The 19961-nt window shown below is 37.2% G+C and overlaps 1 protein-coding gene across 6 annotated transcripts in view; it reads right to left on the minus strand.

The window, feature by feature from the left end:
* The window catches only part of EPS8 (epidermal growth factor receptor pathway substrate 8), a 190051-nt gene that overhangs the window by 61040 nt on the left and 109050 nt on the right, over positions 1-19961 (minus strand). For 5 of the 6 annotated variants that reach the window (XM_042991835.1, XM_042991829.1, XM_042991830.1 and 2 more), the window contains 2 exons: positions 9622-9701; positions 7655-7731 (listed from right to left, as the gene is read on the minus strand). In XM_042991835.1, coding sequence (XP_042847769.1) covers positions 7655-7731; positions 9622-9680 — 136 coding nt within the window. In that variant the 5' untranslated portion in view covers positions 9681-9701. Of the gene's footprint in view, positions 1-7654; positions 7732-9621; positions 9702-12000; positions 12024-19961 lie in introns of those variants that run through there. The other variant, XM_042991834.1, reaches the window with a different exon arrangement.

Below are 19961 nucleotides of genomic sequence, written 5' to 3' on the forward strand. Positions count from 1 at the left end.
ACCATGATTCTTCTGATTCTTAGCTGAGAATTAATCAAGGTGAGATATTAACAAATAGATAACTGTTCTCAGGAGAACCACTGAAATACAATATGTAACTGAGGAACATTTCTGACAAAAGCACTTTTAGAAATAATTACTATTTCTTTTTTTTTTAACTAAAAAATGTTTTTTAATGTTTATTTATTTTTGAGAGACACAGAGACAGTGTGAGTGGGGAGCAGCAGAGAGAAAGGGAGACAGAATCCGAAGCAGGCTCCAGGCTCTGAGCTGGAGGCTCAGTTCCAGGCTCCAGCACAGAGCTCGATGTGGGGCTCGAACCCACAAACCGTGAGATCATGACCTGAGCCAAAGTTGGACGCTTAACCAACTGCGCCACCCAGGTGCCCCAGAAATAATTACTATTTCTAAATAGTGTTGTATGTTAAGTGATGAATCATGGGAATCTACCCCCAAAACCAAGAGCACACTGTATATACTGTATGTTAGCCAACTTGATAATAAATTATATTTAAGAAAGAAAGAAAGAAAGAAAGAAAGAAAGAAAGAAAGAAAGAAAGAAAGAATCACCATTTCAGAATCACTAGTTTGTCATTTTCTAGCACAACTCTCTATGGCAGACTCAGAACATGAAGGTGGTTCTGTTTCCTGTGGTCTGACCTAGACAGCAAAAGAAATGGCAATGGTTGCCATGGTATCCAGTTGTGATATGGCAACCCCAGGACATTCAAATGCTTCACTGAGTCTTTCAGATAAGTGAAGCCCAATGGCGTGTTTTGTAATTCAAGTTTCTCATTATGAAGTAGTAAGAATTTGTTCTCCCTAATTTTCTAATATAGTTTTTTAATCCCATAGAAGCTTATTTTATAAGTACAATAAAAAAACACGGACTATTCGATATTTGTAAAAACAAAAACAAAAAACATGACATTAACTTGATCACTCTGATTGCCTGGAAGATAGATGTTATTTCGAATATTCCACATGAAAAATCCATTTTAGAAATTCTTAAACTGCTTTCTCTCCAATGCTACACAATAAATAAGATGTATGTGTTATAAGAAATTACCTTTTAAAGACCCTAAAAATATATAAATGCCACGAAACGGATTTATAAACAAACTAGTAGTTCCAATGATTTAAGTCGATGAATAAATAAAGGTTAATATTAACATTTTAATAGGAAATTCTGAAAGAAGGTTCCTAAGAGGCAATTATGGTACATTTCTTTCTTTATGAGAATCATATGTACTCTCAAATACAGTTGTAAATAGTAATCATGCTCCTAAGCTGAAAAGCTCACCAAAAGCCTTAAAAAAGTATGAGAAGTCTAAATAAAGTCTCAATGATACTCCACATAAAGCCTCTAATGATGTTCCCCACTTTAACAGTGGTTTTCATCCCTGGCTGCACACTAGAATGAACTTTGAAAAATAATGCCTGGGTTCTACTTGCTAGAGATTCTAACGTAGCTGGTCTAGGGTGCAATTTGGGCACTGGGATTTATAAATGGCAATTCTAATGGACAGCCAAGATTGTTCCAAAATCTGTACAAAGGCCAACTCATCTACTACATGTTACCTCTTTAGGTTGAAAACTTTTCTTTCCTAATTAAGAGTGTAAAGCACAGCCAAATAGTACATTAAATAATAACTGAATAAATCTGGCAGCAGAGTTTTGGGTTTCTCATATTATAGGCTGCTCAACTCCCAATATAAAAGCCTTGGTTTCTGTCTCCTTAACTTTCTCAATCTGAATCAATTAAAGCTAGGAATAAACTACTTGATTGTAGTACCAATGGTTGTGGTTTTACTGCTTTTCTCACTTGCTTTTACACCGCAGAACAGAACATACAAACCCACAGAAACAGAATTAGGTGAATTCAGTGACCAATGATAAAAATTCTTTACAAGCTTTTTTTTAGCATTATTGAGTTGATATGCTTTTACAGATTTTTTTAGCATTATCAAGCTATTATGTGATAATCAACTTGCAGATCAGGAACATTAAATTCAGGTTTCATAAGACATTGAGTGATTAGGATATATTAATATAAGTTCATCAAGGGGCGCCTGGGTGGCTCAGTCGGTTGGGCGACCGACTTCGGCTCAGGTCATGATCTCGCGGTCCGTGAGTTTGAGCCCCGCCTCGGGCTCTGTGCTGACAGCTCAGAGCCTGGAGCCTGTTTCAGATTCTGTGTCTCCCTCTCTCTCTGACCCTCCCCGGTTCATGCTCTGTCTCTCTCTGTCTCAAAAATAAATAAACGTTAAAAAAAAATTTTTTTTAAATAAATAAATAATACAGGTTCATCAATAGTAACAAACGCACCACTCTGGTGGGGGCTGTTGACAGTGGAGAGCTATGCATATGCGGGATGATAGATAGGAAATTTCTGTATCTTCCACTCAATTTTGCTATGAGCCTAAAACTACAAGTCTCAATTAAAAAAAAAAAAAAACAGGTAGGTTTCATTTAACTCTTCAATTAGTACAATGGCAACTATAACAACATGCAGGTCTGAATATTTAAATGCAATTCCCTTTTGTCTGTATTGCTGTTTATATACACAGCAAAATTTATAAGAGCTAATATCCAGAAAATTTTATTTTCTTTTTCCAAAAATAAAGCATATCTTAGAAAGTAAGGATTTTGCAATTAAAAAGAAAAAAAATGTAACATAAAAGCAGCTGCTGAGTGGGGCGCCTGGGTGGCTCAGTCGGGTAAGCATCCGACTTCGGGTCAGGTCATGATCTCACGGTTTGTGGGTTCGAGCCCCACGTTGCGCTCTGTGCTGACAGCCTGGAGCCTGCTTCAGATTCTGCGTCTCCCTCTCTCTCTGTCCCTTCCCCTACTCGCGCTCTGTCCATCTCTCTCAAAAATAAATAAACATTTAAAAAAAAGTAACTAAAAACAAAAAAAGGTCATTTTCATAAAACTGCATTATTTAAGAATGAATTTTCCTGGTTTGTCCCATGAGGAGAAAAGAAGTTTAAAATTTTCAGATAAGGTGAAGCACCAGCACGCTCTACGGAACTGAATTTTGACTCTTAATTGCCCAACTTCCTGATAATATATAATCCTGAGCCATGTGCTTCATAAGAATTAAAAGAAAATCGTTCTTAAAAAAGAATATTTAAATGTTTTCTCCAAGTAAAATACACGCTGTAAGTAATGCATGTGGAGAAAAGAGAAATGGGCTTTAATTCGTGAATGCCACCTGAATGTGTAAGAGATTGCTTGGGCTTCAACTGTGACAGTTACACAAAGAGACTAACTCCTAGAAAGGGACAGGAAGAGAAGAAAGATAGGTACAAAAAGTAAAATATGTGGGGTATATATCTATTAAGACAAGTGCTATATTCAGAAATCTTGCTATGAGAAAGAGAAGGCAAGTGCTATGCAAAGATACAGAAAAGTTTACAGTAAAGTCAATTATACAGAAGCCATATGCTTTACAGACTACTTACATTCAATTCTTACCAGTACCTCCTGGAGAAGAAAAAATAAAAATAGGAAAAACACAAATATATTTTCCTCCTTGCTATCTTTGCAAAAAAGTTCACACTGAAAGCTAGAATGAGACTTAAGAGGGTGCCCGTCTACCATACTTATCCAGTACTACTTGGACTGCAACAATACAAATCTTAAAATTACTATACATGTTGGTAATGACAACAAAATATTGCTAACTGATGATTCTGTGAAACTTGAGTTTTTCTGGATAGAGGATGACTTTAAATACCTGATTATTATAAATGGCTATATTACAAATTCAGCAATATCTAACTTAAAGAGAAGTTACTTTTCTAGGAAGTTCAGCTATTCAGAACACAGCAGAGCCCACACTTAAAGAAGTCCTCTGAAGGGCGGAGAGATGTCACAACGTCGACACATCGAAACTTGCACATTTTAATATGTAGACTTTAACAAGACTCTCAACTCCCCACTCAGAATCTACTTACTCTACTAAAGATATTCTATCTAGCTGATCAGCCCATACATATCAGAAGCAATGTTAGAAGAAGGCACGTTAACAACAGGGAAAAGTGACGGGTATGGGACACAGACGCACAGAAAAAGCAGCCACAGATATTCAAAAGGGAAACGATTTTGAATGATTTGGCATAAAGATAAAGAATAGAGCTTCTGAACACACGACAGTACACAAGCTAGTGTGCACTGATGACCCTCTGAATCATAGACAAGAGATTACAGGCACCACACCCTGATAGAAGGGAATGTTTAATATATTTTATAAGTACGTCCCTTAAAAATGATATTAAATTTTAGTGCTTAAAGACTTTGACAAGCAGGCTAACTACAAACTGTACATATCTACAAAATTTTCAATTCCCTGATAACACTAGCCAAATGAAATGTTACCGTCATGCGGTATGTGGAGGAGAATGAAATTAATATTTATTTTCTGTTTATTTACGTTGTCAGGGACTTTAGTGATGCAGAGCTTCTCACATACTGGCTCTGAAATTTCTTATATCACAATGAAGAAATAGCAAAACAGGGATATTACACTGCAGTATATTTTTACTACTTTCCTTGAATAAAATTACACATATCCAAAAGAATCAAAATTTATCATCATAATTCTATAATTGACAATATACTTACAGGATTTATAAAAAATATTTCTGGTAATATCTGGAATATAAGCTTAAAAAATATGATGAAGATTACCACTTGATCCTGTCCAAGTTTCACTGTAATTATATACTGTATGTATGACATCAAAACATCAAATTTGAGGGCCTTGATTAATCTGAGCACCCAGGACACAGGACAAAAAATAACTCTCCTACATTCCCCCTCAATGCCATGACAGACTCGTTACTTCTGTTTCCTCATATAAACTTATTACCACAATATTATTATCATTTCTATTTTATAGATGAAGAAACGGGGGCCAACAGGTAAAATCATCTGCTCAAACTGGCAGTGCTTTGGTAGAAATGCCATGATTCAGCCCCAAAGTGCTTGGCCTCCAAAACCCATGATGCCTCTCTTGAGACAGAAGTTCCTGAGTTACTGAATCAGTCTAGGAGGCACATTATGGTGTCAGATCTGAAAAGTGTTCTCATGAGAAAGACAAGCTGCATGAAACTCTAGATGCAGTATCTAACCTGTGGCTGGTGTATGAAAAACAATGGTCGTTACTGTAAGACTCATGTTCCAGTGCACTAAATAGCATCGTCATATCCCAAAGAAGTTCGTGTACCATCCACAAAAGAAATGAACTCTTGATTTACTCAACTGGTTTAATCATTGTGCAAAGAAAAATTGTTAAGAAAATGCATACATTGTGACAAACTACATTACAAACCTCTCCTTTACCACCTCCCATTAAAAAAAAAAAGTTGAAACTGGGAGGCTAACCATTCTATATTAACTAACTACAGCTGGAACTCCAACTTATTTACTGAAAAAGATTGTTCAAAATCTGAACATATTTCTTCCCTGTCATTCATTCCATTCATTCCATGGGCATTGGACTGAGAGCCCCTTTTGGGAGGGAGGAGTGAGGATTAGATACCAGGAGGAATGAAACATCATCTGTAATTTCAAGAAACTTAAAACCTGCTTACTTCTAAGCCAAACACATTTGCTAAGTCTTCTTTCTTCTTTGACTCTTGGATTTCCTCCATTCTTTCCCTCTCTTTATGTCCTCTGTTTTACCTATACACTGTTCATTTTTGTCACACTACTCAAAGTTGTCACATATTCTCACAATCAAGATTTTTAAAGTTATGTGACTTTGACAACCACCTCACCTTAGAAAGGAGCCTCAGCTTTCTCTATATGTAAAACACAGAAATTCTTGATTCACAGAAATTCACTGATTAAACCTGAAGATTTTCAATCCCCAGATCTACACTTTTATGAAGGTGCTCCTAATACAAAATAAACATTAAAATTTGAGGTGAATTCCACTTTTTTATCCCTTATCCCTTCCTTAGCTGAGAACAGACTTTTGGATCTACAGTATTTGTGAGATGATCAATAATACTCTTTCTCCTTAACAAAAGTCTCAAGGCTATTGTTTAGACGTCTGACTTAACCTGTTTCCATCCATACTCATCATATCCATCCTCAATACTGCTATGAGAGTGACCCAAGACAACAGAACTATTTTTCCTCTGACTAAAAAAGTTCAGTGACTAGTCATTCCCCATAAACAATGCTCAACTTCCTTAGTATGATTGTTCCTACTGTGGCCCATGTTTATTTTTCTAATCTTATTTCCCAATGTAACACCTTGCACCCTCCAGCTAAGACCAAACTGTTCGCAGTTCATACATTCATTACATTCATTCTGCCAGTATTTTACTGAGCGTAAATTATACATCAGCCCCTGTGCTATGCTTAGGGAATCCCAAAGTAAACAAGGCAGATATGGCCCAATTTCACAGAACTTACAGTCGAGTTTATAAAGGACTCCTACTGCTGTTTATGTTACTCTCCAGCCTCCCAAACGCCTGGAGCATACTACTTACATTTCAGACTTTAGCTCAAGGCTCAAGTCTTCTATGAAATCTCTTCTGACTACCGCCCCTACCCATGTAGAAGTGACCACCCCCACTGCACCTCACATGCTGCCATCCAAGCTTATTTAGCTCTTTATTATAATGATGCATTTACTAACCTAACCTCACCAAAATAATGCATAATGAATATGTGTCCTATTCATCTTTGGAATGACTGAATGTTCATGGAAACAGACACTATGAAGACCTTGGCCTGGCTCACAGAAGTACCTAGACTACCTACCTAGAAATAAAAGACTGAAGGAATTCATTATTTTATTTTTGCAAAAACCAAAAAGGCATAAAAACCCTTCTTTTTCAGTTCTTTCAAGTCATTGTCTAGACTGCAAGTCCCTTAAAGTCAAGAACCATATATTACTAGCTCTGTTCTGAGCACATATTAATTATAAAATACATATTTGTTGAATATATTCTCTGGATCTACTATTCACAACTACTAGGACATAATACTGTTCTTATTCTTTATTGTACAATAATAAAGCCCAGACAGACCCTGTGAAAACAATGCATTCCTAAACACATGTAGTATATGTCAGGAGTCTTCAATTTCTTCTTAGTAATGACTTCTATTTTATACCTAAGTTAAAAAATATATTATTTACATATGAGACAATCTAGAGAGGACAAGGGAAGTTAAAGAAGAATCAGGGAGAAAGCCTGCTGGTTTTGTAGTGCAGAGAGAAATAATGTAAGGACTGTTCCTCATACTATAGTGCTACCCAAAAGTTCAAGAGCTATAAGGAAGAAGTCCTCTGTCAACTGTCAGCCTACAATCAAATGGATCAGTCATGAAGATCAACAATCATATCACAAATAATTGGCCAGGAAATCCACCTAAGGCACTGATGCCATATAAAAGACTCCTTAGAAAACACTATAATACATTTTGCCTGTGGCTTTAAATTATATGACAGTAAGCAGAAGTCACAGCTTTAGTAGCTTTTATAAAAACTCTTTTTTAAACAATCCGTATCTCTCACTACTTCACTCCAATTAATATAAACGAGGCATGGATTCAAATTATAACTTCGAAAACCTCGTTTGTGAAATGTGGTTGGAAATAGAATTATACCTCATCAAATAAACAAACATACCATACAGGGCCTTTGCACTTGTTCTTGAACCGTGTTCTCTGTCCATTTGGGAAAAGGTGGGTGATGATCCGTAGCCACTGTAATAAAAAATGGTCATGGTGCAGGGTTAAAGTCCAAAGTAAGCAAGCAATAAAAATTCAAAACGACAAATAAAAATTCCAAGGTACCATAATCACCATGAGTTTTTTAAAAACATACAGAGTTAATGATACCTAGGCGTCAAAATGAGCCAGATCCTGCTCTGGTCAAGAAACAGAACATGAACGACACTACCCTGATGTAGACTGAGGTAGATGTAAATCATAGCCACGTCTTAAACTTGAAGGCAAAACCTTAGCCAAGAAGATTCAATAAGGTTGAAACTATCTTAGAAGAGTTTAAGAGTGCCATACTAAATCGAGTTGTGAGCAGTGATCCAGTTATAAAAAGTACTAAATGACTCAATTTATAATGGAACAGACATTATTTTCATAAAAATTTAAAATGCAAAATAACACATTATCATTAAATTTGACCAGCTTTGCCCTATTTCTAGCCTCCTGTTACTAATATGTTAGGTGAAGTAAACATATTATTTGAATTTTTAAAATTCATTCAGTAAACATTTATTAAACCCTAAAATCTAGAAGAATAAGGATAATGGCAGGGAACAGGGTTCAGCTAATAGAACAAGTAAAACAGTTACAACAGAATGTAACATCTGGATAACACTAATAGATTTCATCAGGATGTCCAAAAACACTTTACCGCCAAGTTGGCATTTCAGCAGAATATAAAAGTTTGGAAAGAAACTCTACAGATGGGTGGAGAATTAAGTGAGGAAAAGTCATGCGGAATTGGCTCAAAGACGAGCCTGGTGTCCAAGGGAAAAAAAAAAAAACGTATCTGGTGGGGTATGCATAGAAGAGAGGAGTGGCTTCAGACATACAGAAGGCAGATAGAGGGCTTAAGAAATAAGAATTAAGTTTTTATTCTCTAGATGGAGTATGTATATTAATACAGGGAAGTGACATGATCAAAAATGTTTTCAAAGAAAATAATCCCAGAACTAATGGCAAGGTAACCACGTAGAGGGTGCTGCAAAAATTATGGTAGGCAAAAGGGCCTTAAGTAAGGCTAGAATAGAAAGAACAGAAGAAAGGGACAGAAATAAGAGTTCCCTAATAGAAGAAAATGTTATAAATTCACGATTAAATGGATATTTGTTGTAAGAAGAAGGAGGAAAATTGAGAATGTGGTCAGACTTTCTGGCTTGCATAACTGATGGACAAGGTAAACATGGCACCTGACAATACTCGCCTGGTGCCTCTTACTGGCCAATTATAAAGAGATTTGCAATAATCTTTACAGAGGAAAGATGAAGTATAACTCTTTACAAAGTGCGTAACCTGTGAATTCTGAAAAATGACTATATACCACAATGGCCAGTAGAAAATAACAACAACATGAACCATGATATATAAGGGGATGGCAACTTAAGCCAGGGTTGTGATTTCAAATTATACCTGAAGCCACAGGGATAGTTCTGTTTGCTTGTCTGGTCTTTTTATTTGGTTTATGTAGTGATAAGTATTCTGACTGATTGGACTAAGAGACCTTTAATTCTCCTCAAATGCCAATACTTTATAAGTCAAAATAGTAGAATGCTCCAGAGAAACTGAAAGCTCTGAAGCAAAGAACATGTTTAACTATGGAAAACAATAATACATAAAATACCTAAAACAAAATGTCTTCTATTTGATCACTGTCATTGAGGTTAATGTTACTTTACCATCTTTTTCTTACTAGACACAGTAAACTTTTAATACTATCATACCTTAGTATTAGAAAGAGATTAAATATTAATGAGGAATAAACTACATAAATAAGTGGAGCTAGCTAGTCCTTTCATTAGAAACATAAAACAAAGCCACCAAATCAAATCCAAAAAGAACCCCAACAAATTAAATATAAATCTTCCAACCTACTTCATTTGAGATGGATACATTCCAAAGCCACTGGGATGATTAGAAATATGACCATTCATTGTGGTTTTCACTCCTCTGTTCTGAAAAAAGAAAGGTACATAGATTAAAGGTAATAAAAAGGTCAAGACATTTCAGTTTCAAGTTATTCATTCAACAAATACATGTCACTGCCAGGATGATGGTAGAAATATGAAGATAAAGATCTCCACCCTCAAAGAGCTTGCGTACCAGAAGTACAGAGGGACACAGAAAAAAAGATTCAACTGGCATGCAACATTATGTACTAGAATTATAAGCAAATTTAGGTGAGTAAAAGAAAAAATCTAAAATATAGTTCCAAATCCTCTACATATATAGGCTTAATTGTACATTCTGCTCAAACTCATAATCAAAGGTCAGTTTTATGATGTTTTAGATGTTACTTTGTGTATTGTTTCATTAGGAAAGTAAAACAGGTTCATTACATTAAAAAACTTGAGAAATACAGGGAAGTACAAAATACAGAAAGGCACAAAGGGGAAAAATACCACCCAGAGCCCTACCATTTAAAGATAACCATTTAACAGTCTGTCAATTTCCTCCAGACTTTTTCCTGCATCTACTTTTCTTCTTTCTCCCTTCCTTCTATTCTCCCTTCCTTCAAAGCACATTTGACATCTTATACATACACACTTGGATACACCTTTTTTTTTCCAAGAAGGTATCCACTTACATATTCCTTCCACTTCTCACGAGAAAGCCATTTTTAAAGTCAACACCAAATGATATTTAACTTCAGAAAACATTTTTAATATGTTTCACAAATTGAACAAATTCCCTCAACAAGATGAATAAGTAAAACTTCCTTACTGCTAAATCCAACGGCCTTTTCTTTCTTTGTGCTTCCAGACAATACTGCTACACCTGATTTATTTCTATTCTCTCCTGAATACTTGGTCCTTCCTAGGTTCTGTGACACTAAACAATTTTGGGTCTTATCTTATTTTTCTGACTTTTGTAGACATTGTATCACCGTGTCTTCTCAATAACTGAGAGGTAGGTAGGGCACGTCCCAGCTTTATTATAAGACAAAGGCAACGGGAGCAGAAGAATTAATAACTACTGAGTGACTATTATGTGGCAGGCAATAAAGCTGATACTGCCAAGGTGAACAAAACGGTCCCAACTCTAGGCCAACACGCTAGTGGGAAAAACAGTCACTTAGTGAATAAATATGAAACTACAGAATGTTCCCATTACAAAGGAAAAGTTTAGGGTGATATGGAGGTGCATATTAAAAGAGAATGTAATTCAGATTAGGAAGCCATCGAAAGCCCACAAAAAGAAATTGTATTCAAGATCAGTAACTTCAAATTAATTCTTTCTCATTCTTCAGACCTCAGTTCAATCACAATGCCCTCAGGGAAGCTTTAACTGACCTCCCTTCTAGACACAAAAGCCCACTATCAGACATTCTCAGACTATAATCAATTTTTCAAAGTATGTATCACAGTTATCGTTTTTCATTTGTTTAACTAAATGACTGATTCTTCACTAGACTATAAGCTGCATAAGGGCAGAGACTTTTGTTTAATGATTGCTGTTTCTCAAGCAGCAGGAACAATACTAGGCATAGAATAAGTGTTAATTAAATATTTATTCAAGGAAAGAAAAAAAAAGAAAGTCCACGTCCCACTTTTGAAAGGCTGCATTGCATTCCTAAGGATATAAAATTAATTCATATGGGGGCGCTTGGGTGGCTCAGTCGGTAAGCATCCGACTTCAGCTCAGGTCACGATCTCGCGGTCCGTGAGTTCGAGCCCTGCGTCAGGCTCTGGGCTGATGGCTCAGAGCCTGGAGCCTGCTTCTGATTCTGTGTCTCCCTCTCTCTCTGCCCCTCCCCAGTTCATGCTCTGTCTCAAAAATAAATAAACGTTAAAAAAAAATTTTTTTTTAATTAATTCATATGAAACACAAATAAGTCCCAATGTATAAGGCTCCATTTTAAATTTAAAATCCTATTTTAAATGAAAAAGCCAGGTCGACTACCATAATTTTGGGAAGGGCTGAGACTTGACCCAGTTCCTGAAGAATAACTAAGAATTTATAGAGGTCCTCAAAACACTCAAGTTTAACTCAAGCTTTCCCAACAGTCCTGTCCATATTTATTCACAGCTTAGAAGCAAATTTCTAAATTAAGGAACAAAGAAATACTGACCTCTCCCCCAGATAAATACTGCATTTACAAAATTACATTACATTTATGTTACATTGTCGTATTCTGTTTTTATTGTTGCTGTTATTGTTTGTTCTCCTCCAATTTATACTGGGATGCGATGCATAGTGTACAGGTCAGCCAGTTCTCTGGGGAAAAATTAAATCCTGATCTGTACTGCTTACCGATTTCCATGGTATGAATATTTCCACTATGGTTCATCTCAAGCTATCAATACTTTTATAGCAGCTTACAAAATTCTTAAGTATTTCACAATTGGTTCTCATAAACCTATAGGATCCGAACAGAGCACATAACTGTTACATTCTAGAATGTGGGCCAGGACAGAGGCCTGGAATAACATTCTAGATCTAGAGCCCATAGCCAGACACATTCATTCACAGTTAGAAGCCTGGAACTCTATTCTGGCACTGACTAGACTACACAAGTCAATTAAGCCTCTGTCTCAATTTTCTCACCAGCAAAATAGAGAAAATTCTTGGATCCTTCTAACTCACAGCGCTAGTGAAAAAATCAAATGACGGATGTGTAAGTTTCTTCTAAGTTTTTTTTTTAAGTGTGCTTTCAAAACAAGCTGGTTCATTCAGTATACTGATTTTGATCTGGTTTGCATTTTAAAACCACAGCAGCTGGTTTAATGAAAAGTGATAGCCACAGCATCTCCTCCTTTTCATGTTTAATTCTTCATGACAGTCAAATAAATGCATGGTTTGTGTTTTGTTTAAAACAGTGATCTGTCAGAATAAGAGAATATTAGAAACAGGAATAGAAAATGTCAATTTGCTAAATTGGATTTTAAATATAGAAACTTTTCCTCTTTGGCAATCACACTGTCACTTGTCACAGATGCTCATGCAGCAATATGGAGTTTCCAAATCCTTAACTATAGCAATTAGAGTGCGCACCTTGCAAAGGAAACAATGACAAATGCCTGGTTTTCCTTTAGGCTTCTAGAAGACATATCCAAATTACAGCTATGTAGATCATATATATAATTGAGAAGAACCATCAAGTCTTACTAAAAAAAAATAGGTGTTTTCATTTTTATTAACTATTAAGCAAAACAAAACTAAGGAGATAAACACTTTCTTTATCACTTTAAAGATGTCATAAATTCAGTTAACTCTATTAAGTTAGCTAGTTAATCCTACTAAAAGGGTACACTAACACTGTCATAATACCTTCTACAGATGTGAAATTAGAGCTTCACTTTCCTTATAAAAACACGTTTATAAGTCATAGTTATTATAATTTTCTTCTTCTTTTCTACAGAAAATAACATTCTTCAGCAAGTATTAAGATAAAACTGGTAAATTTAAGATCTAAGTTAAGCACACCAAAAATGTTAAATACTGAAGTTTTCAGAGTAGTTGGAGTCCGTGAAAATCATCATAAGCAGAAATAAATGAAGCTATCTATAATATGGCAAAACCAGAAAGTTAAATTTGGTATTAGAAAGTGTTAAGATCCCAAATATAAATAAATATTTAGATTCCTCCCCTTTTCTTTACTCTTGCTAACACACAATATCAGTTTTCAAATTGCTGAATGAGTATGTAGTCATTACTCAATGTCAGAATACCACCTACCCAATCTGGCTACCAAACTGCTAGTAGCTCTCTGTAGACTGAGCTGTCCTTGAAATAACTTGTTCTCTCAGAAAATGTCACAGACTTTCTTTAACTTTTTGTTTATTTATGCTTGACAGAGTATTTTGAAGTATCTCTACTTTGATTTCAATGTAATTAAATTCACGTCTCTTCCAGTCAACAGTTAGCTATGAATAGATCAGTTTGGAGGAAGTCAAAAGTTATATAATAATTTTCGACTGTGAGGGGGGCATGCCACTAACCCCCATGTTGTTCAAGGTCAAGTTTATAAAAGTGGGTCTTCTGAGTGCTCATGCACATGTAAATAGCATGTGATACCCATAAATTTACCTGGATCGTTAGCATTTCTTCCATTATAATGAAATACATATTAAACTGGGGGGGGGGGATGGTGGTGAGGGTAAGCCTCCAATTTAGTTGGAATCCTCCAACAAAAATAAAAATTTGGTAGGAAGGGGAATGAAATTCAGAGAGAGAAGAAATTGTCTTAACCTTTCTTTATTGCCCACTGAACCATATGCTGGGGGTTGGGTTAGGAGAAATGGCGGTTGGATTGGATCTTGAACTATTTCTCAGAAAAGTGTCCATTAAATTTCACAAGTGACATGAGGAATTTTAACTGAAATCTCCAAGTATTTATGTGGGAGTTTTCCTTTTTAAAAAAATGTTTAGGGACGTCTGGGTGGCTCAGTTGGCTAAGCATCCGACTTGGGCTCAGGTCATGATCTCATAGTTTGTGAGTTCCAGCCCCGCATCGGTCTCTATGCTGACAGCCCAGAGCGTGGAGCCTGGAGCCTACTTCAGATTCTGGGTCTCATTCTCTCTCTGTCCTTCCTCCACTCATGCTCTGTCTCTCTCAAACACAAATAAACATTAGATAATTTTTTTTAATGTTTATTTATGTTTGGGAGAGCGCAGGAGCAGGGAAGGAGCAAAGAGAGAGGGAGACAGAGTATCCAAAGCAGGCTCCTGCTGTCAGCAAACCCCCACAGGGCATGGGGGGTGTCGAACTCAAGAACCCTGAGAGCATGACCTGAGCAGAAGCTGTACAATCAATCAACTGACAGGAGTTTTCTTTTTTTTTTTTTCATATACCTTGGCAAACAGGCTCGAATAAAACCTTTCCTCAAAATGTTTATCCCCCGACTATATTATTTCCACAATTAACAATGGACTTACAGTTAGCCTTATATAATGACAGCTGCAAGAAACTGACTTTTAAAGAAGTATACACTTTATTAGCGGAAGTTTCTGATTCAATTACCCTGCAACATAATTAATCAGCATAATTAATCAGGCCTCGGTGCCTCATCACCACTGCTACCATCCTTAAAAATACTGCCATTTACTCCATCACATGCAGCAGAGGTCTCATTAAAACTGCAGCTAAGGGGCGCCTGGGTGGCTCAGTCGGTTGAGCGGCCGACTTCGGCTCAGGTCATGATCTCACGGTCCGTGAGTTCGAGCCCCGTGTCGGGCTCTGTGCTGACAGCTCGGAGCCTGGAGCCTGTTTCGGATTCTGTGTCTCCCTCTCTCTGACCCTCCCCCGTTCATGCTCTGTCTCTCTCTGTCTCAAAAATAAATAAACGTTAAAAAAAAAAAATTAAAAAAAAATACTGCAGCTAAATCCTGGTCTTTTTTTTTGGCAATAAACTTTTTTTTTGAACCACTTTATTTATATTTATAGAAAATCTGTGAAAACAGTACTGAGAGTTCTTGCATACCCCACACCCCATTTTCTTATTGTTAACATCTCACATTAGCATGACATATCTGTCACAATTCATGAACCAATATCAGTATTTTATTAACTAAAATCAATACTTTATTCAAAGTTCCTTCATGTGTTTACCTAAAACTGTTGGGTTTGTTTTGTTTTGTTTTTCTGTTCCAGGATCCTCTGCATAATACCTCATGTCTCATTAGGGTGCTCTACACTGTAACCATGTCTCACACTCCCCCTTTGCTTTTGAGGACTATATTAGTTTTCCAGGGCTTCCATAACAAAGTATCAAAGTGGGCAGCTAAAAACAACAGAAATTTACTCTCTCACAGTTCCGAAGGCTAGAAGTCCAAAATGAAGGTGTCAGTAGAGCTAAGCTCTCTGAAGGGTATAGAGGAGGAATCCTTCTTTGTCTCCCCTAATTTCTGACAGTTATCTGGCTGGTAATCTCTGGTTCCTTGGCTTGTAGATGCATCACTCAAATCTCTGCTCTATCTTCGTATGGCCTCCCCTGGGTGTCTGTCTTCAAATTTCTTTCTTCTCCTAAGGACACCAGTCAGTGGATTGGGGTCGATCCTAATCCAGTATGACCTCATCTGGATTTATCAGCAAAGACCCTCTGCAAATGAGGTCACAGTCATAGGTACCAGGTAGCAGGACTTGAGCCTATCTTTTGGGGGAACACGATTCAACCTGCAATAATGACCTTGATAGCTTTTTTGAGGAATACTGTATTTTGATATTCTGTAGGCTGTCTCTCAGTTGGGATTTGTCTGATGTTTTCTCATGATTAAGCTGGAATTATAGGTTTTGGAGAGGGAGACCACAGAGATATGTGCCACTCTCACCATATCATATCAAGAGTCCACGCTTCTGGCTCTGAGAATATGGTTTATGCTAACCTTGCTCACTGACTGAGGCAGTATTTGTCAGGTTTCTCCATGATAAAGTGACCTCCCTCCGCACCATTCTACAGGCCTGTTTGGAAAGAGTGATTACATGCAGCCCACAACTTACAGGGTGGACAGTTATGCTCCACTTTCTACAGGAGGGAATATCCACATAAATTATTTGGCATTCTTCTGTATGGGAGATTTGTATATTCTCCACTATTTACTCATTTATTCTATTTTTTAGTCAACAGAAAAGATGGAAAAACAAACAAGAGGGGATCGGATTCATCAAATAGAAACTCCTGATTATTCAGACCCTATAAACTCCTATTTCAGGTGCTTCAGACAAGATCTGAGTTAACCTTCCCTTCTGTTCTGGGTATAGCATAGTGCTGAGAGGGAGAGCAGGAGAGAGGGAGAGAGGGAGAGAGGGAGAGAGAGAGAGAGAGAGGGAGGGAGAGATGGAGAGAGTGAAGACAGAGAAAGAAAGAAGAAAGAAAGAAAGAAAGAAAGAAAGAAAGAAAGAAAGAAAGAAAGAAAGAAAAGAAAGAAAAGGAAGGAAATGAGGGAAGAAAGAAAGAAAGAAAGAAAGAAAGAAAGAAAGGGAGGAAGGAAGGGAAGAAAGGGAAGGGAAGGGAAGGGAAGGGAAGGAAGGAAGGAAGGAAGGAAGGAAGGAAGGAAGGAAAAGAAAGAAAAAGAGGGAGGTAGGAAGGGAAGGAAGGGAAGGAGGGAGGGAGGGAGGGAAGGAAGGAAGGAAGGAACAAAGGAAGGAAGGAAGAAGGGAAAAGAGGGCGGTAGGAAGGGAAGGAAGGGAAGGAAGAGAAAGAAAGAAAAGAAAGAAAGAAAGAAAGAAAGAAAGAAAGAAAGAAAGAAAGAAAGAAAGAAAGAAAAAAAATGAGAGAAAGGAAGAGAGAAAGATAGGAAGGGAAAGAGAAAGAAATTGAAGCATGGGAGAGATCACAGCCCTTAACAAAAAAAAACCTTGGCTAACACCACCAAAAGATGATTGGAATTTTAAAAAGTAAACATTATCTAGGAAGTTCAAATCTTCCCAGGCAGAAAGTTGTTGAGTGCAGATTCTCAGAAGAGGTAGAAGAATATTTACTGTGGGTATTTTCTCACAGAATAAGAATAAAAGTACAACTTTTTCTGTCAGTTCAGTTCTCAACTGAACACATATCAGGGAACAACATTTTGGAACAAGAAGTAAAGAAAACCATCCCACCTAACTCATCTCATCCCATTCCCCAGGAATTTTTTTTTCAAATCTCTACTTTTTGAAAATCAGCCTTAAGGGTTAGTATTCACTGACATTCTATGAACCTTTTGGAAAGGTTTCAAAATGAAATTTTGTGTCACTGCTAGTGCAAAACAAAAGCTACTGAGGAACTTAGGATCTCACATATGACTATTTTTTATTGTGAGATATTCTTTTTCCATAGTGTGCCATAAGCCAAATTAGTACAGCTCAACTTGACATTTTACAGAGGCAAACAGATAAAGAGCTATCTGGGCCTGATATAACCCACACTTTTCTATTCTAAATATGTTCTAAAATCATCGTTATGGGTTTAGAAAGAAAAATACGTTCTAAAATCATCTTTAATGAGCCCAAAAGTCTTGAATTCAAATTTCATTATGATGTATTAAATGGCCTCTAAAAATAGTAAATCATAAAACCTCACAGGTACAGTGAGAAGAGTTTTAACCTACAGATGAGATATAACATTTTAATATTTAACTACCCTGCTGTCACATGATTACCTCCCTCTGCATTACCCAGAGCAAAGGACATGAAGCAGTAAATAAGACACCACTGGTGACTCACTCTGCTCTGTCAGTACACCTCCTTACGAGGACTGATGGTGTACAAACATACCACACAGCTTTATAGCAAATGTAGCAAACTCCACACAAAGCGGCAAATTTCACCTTTAAGCAACTATTATACTCAATTCATCTTACTTTTCTAAATCATAAATACATCTCCCCAAGGTTAGTGTAAGTAAAAAATGCTTAAGTGTTACTACACAGGACTTTTTTAAGCAATGCAATTCTGTTTAAATGGAGGTTAAATAAAGCTTTCTACCAGATTATAATGTACATCACCCCCAAACTGCTTCCCAGATAGTTTATAAAAAGATGCTACTTCTCACCTCAGCCTCATTCTGCCTGTTTGCCATGCTACTCCAACAGTGATCATTTCGGTAAGAGGACACAGAGATAGCATATCTCCTCAAGGATTATTCATGATTTCAATTTGTTCTATATTGGCAAGATACAGTTTTAGAGATCCAAATGCCAACATAATGGTTATATGAGGGCAGGTGTCTCAAGTTCAACATCTATAACTTTATAAGCCAACAAAGTCCATGACTGGACTAATAAGGTAAAACTCTCCAATCATGCTTAACGACTCCTTATTCCTATTATTCCACACTGTTTAACATTTTGTTGACAGAGATAACAGTGCATGCCTTTCAAAATACTATTTTTCACTTATCTTCAAAATCAGAGACAGTCCCCATATGCTACTAAAGAGTGATGTAACAAAAAACAGTCAAAACACAATAGAAAAATCAATTCCAGTCATTATCTACATTTGGCTGAATATAAAAATAACTGATAGTCCGTACTCCCACGAAGAAAACAAATCCTAACAAAACCTTCCTTGAAAACTCTCCCATCTTATACAGAAATTTTAGGGGGGAACAAAAAGAAGAAAAAGTAGGGGCTCCTATGTGGGTCAGTCAGTTAAGAGTCTGATTCCTGATTTCAGCTCAGGTCATGATCTCCCAAACCGTGAGATCGAGCCCCACGTTGGGTTCTGTGCTGACAGCAGGGAGCCTGCCTGGGATTCTCTCTCCCTCTCTCCCTTTGCGCCCCCCTCTGCTCATGCTCTCTCATTCCCTCTCAAAAATTAAAAAATAAATAAATAAACAAACAAATAAAGTTCAAGGGAAGTCAGAGGAGTGGGCCTAGAAACCAAAATCTTCCTCAAAAAAGAGTTGAATCAAAGAAGGTAAGATAAAGATCTTTAGAAGTGAACAGCACATGTAGGGGCACCTGGATGGCTCAGTTGGTTAAGTGTCCAACTTCAGTTCTGGTCATGAATTCAGGGTTCGCAAGTTTGAGCCCCACATCGGGCTCTCTGCTGTCAGTGCAGAGCCTACTTCAGATCCTGTCTCACACCCTCTCTCTGCTTCTCCCTGTCTCTCAAAAATAAATAAACATTAAAAAGGAGAAGAAGAAGGAGGAGGAGGAGGAGGAGGAAGAGGAAGAGGAGGAGGAGGAGGAGGAGGAGGAGGAGGAGGAGGAGGAGGAAGAGGAGGAGGAGGAGAAGAAATAATGAATGGCACAGTCGGGGGAGGAGACATCAACAGGATCATTTATGTAGTTCAACGTGGCAAGTAAAAAGACAGAACGCAAAGTGGGCAGCTTATGCTGGGAAGGGGCTAGGCATTCAGTTCATAAAAACCTTCCTCCAGGGGCACCTGGGTGGCTCAGTCGGTTAAGCATCCGACTTCGGCTCAGGTCATGATCTCACGGTCCGTGAGTTTGAGCCCCGCGTTGGGCTCTGTGCTGACAGCTCAGAGCCTGGAGCCTGTTTCAGATTCTGTGTCTCCCTCTCTCTCTGCCCCTCCTCTGTTCATGTTCTGTCTCTCTCTGTCTCAAAAATAAATAAACGTTAAAAAAAAAATTAAAAAAAAAAAAAACCTTCCTCCAGGCTGTAATACATGAGCTGAGTAAGCCAGAAAACAGAAGAGCAAACACAGGAGACAGCATGGTACCATGCTTTTGTTAGACCAAAATTCAGTGTTTAGTCACCATATCTGTGTAATGCTATTCACAGCATAGACTAAGATTACATTTCTTTCATTGTACAATCTTTTGCCTTT

The sequence above is a fragment of the Panthera tigris genome, chromosome B4, assembly GCF_018350195.1.
Source record: "Panthera tigris isolate Pti1 chromosome B4, P.tigris_Pti1_mat1.1, whole genome shotgun sequence".
In the NCBI taxonomy this organism is placed as follows: domain Eukaryota; kingdom Metazoa; phylum Chordata; class Mammalia; order Carnivora; family Felidae; genus Panthera; species Panthera tigris.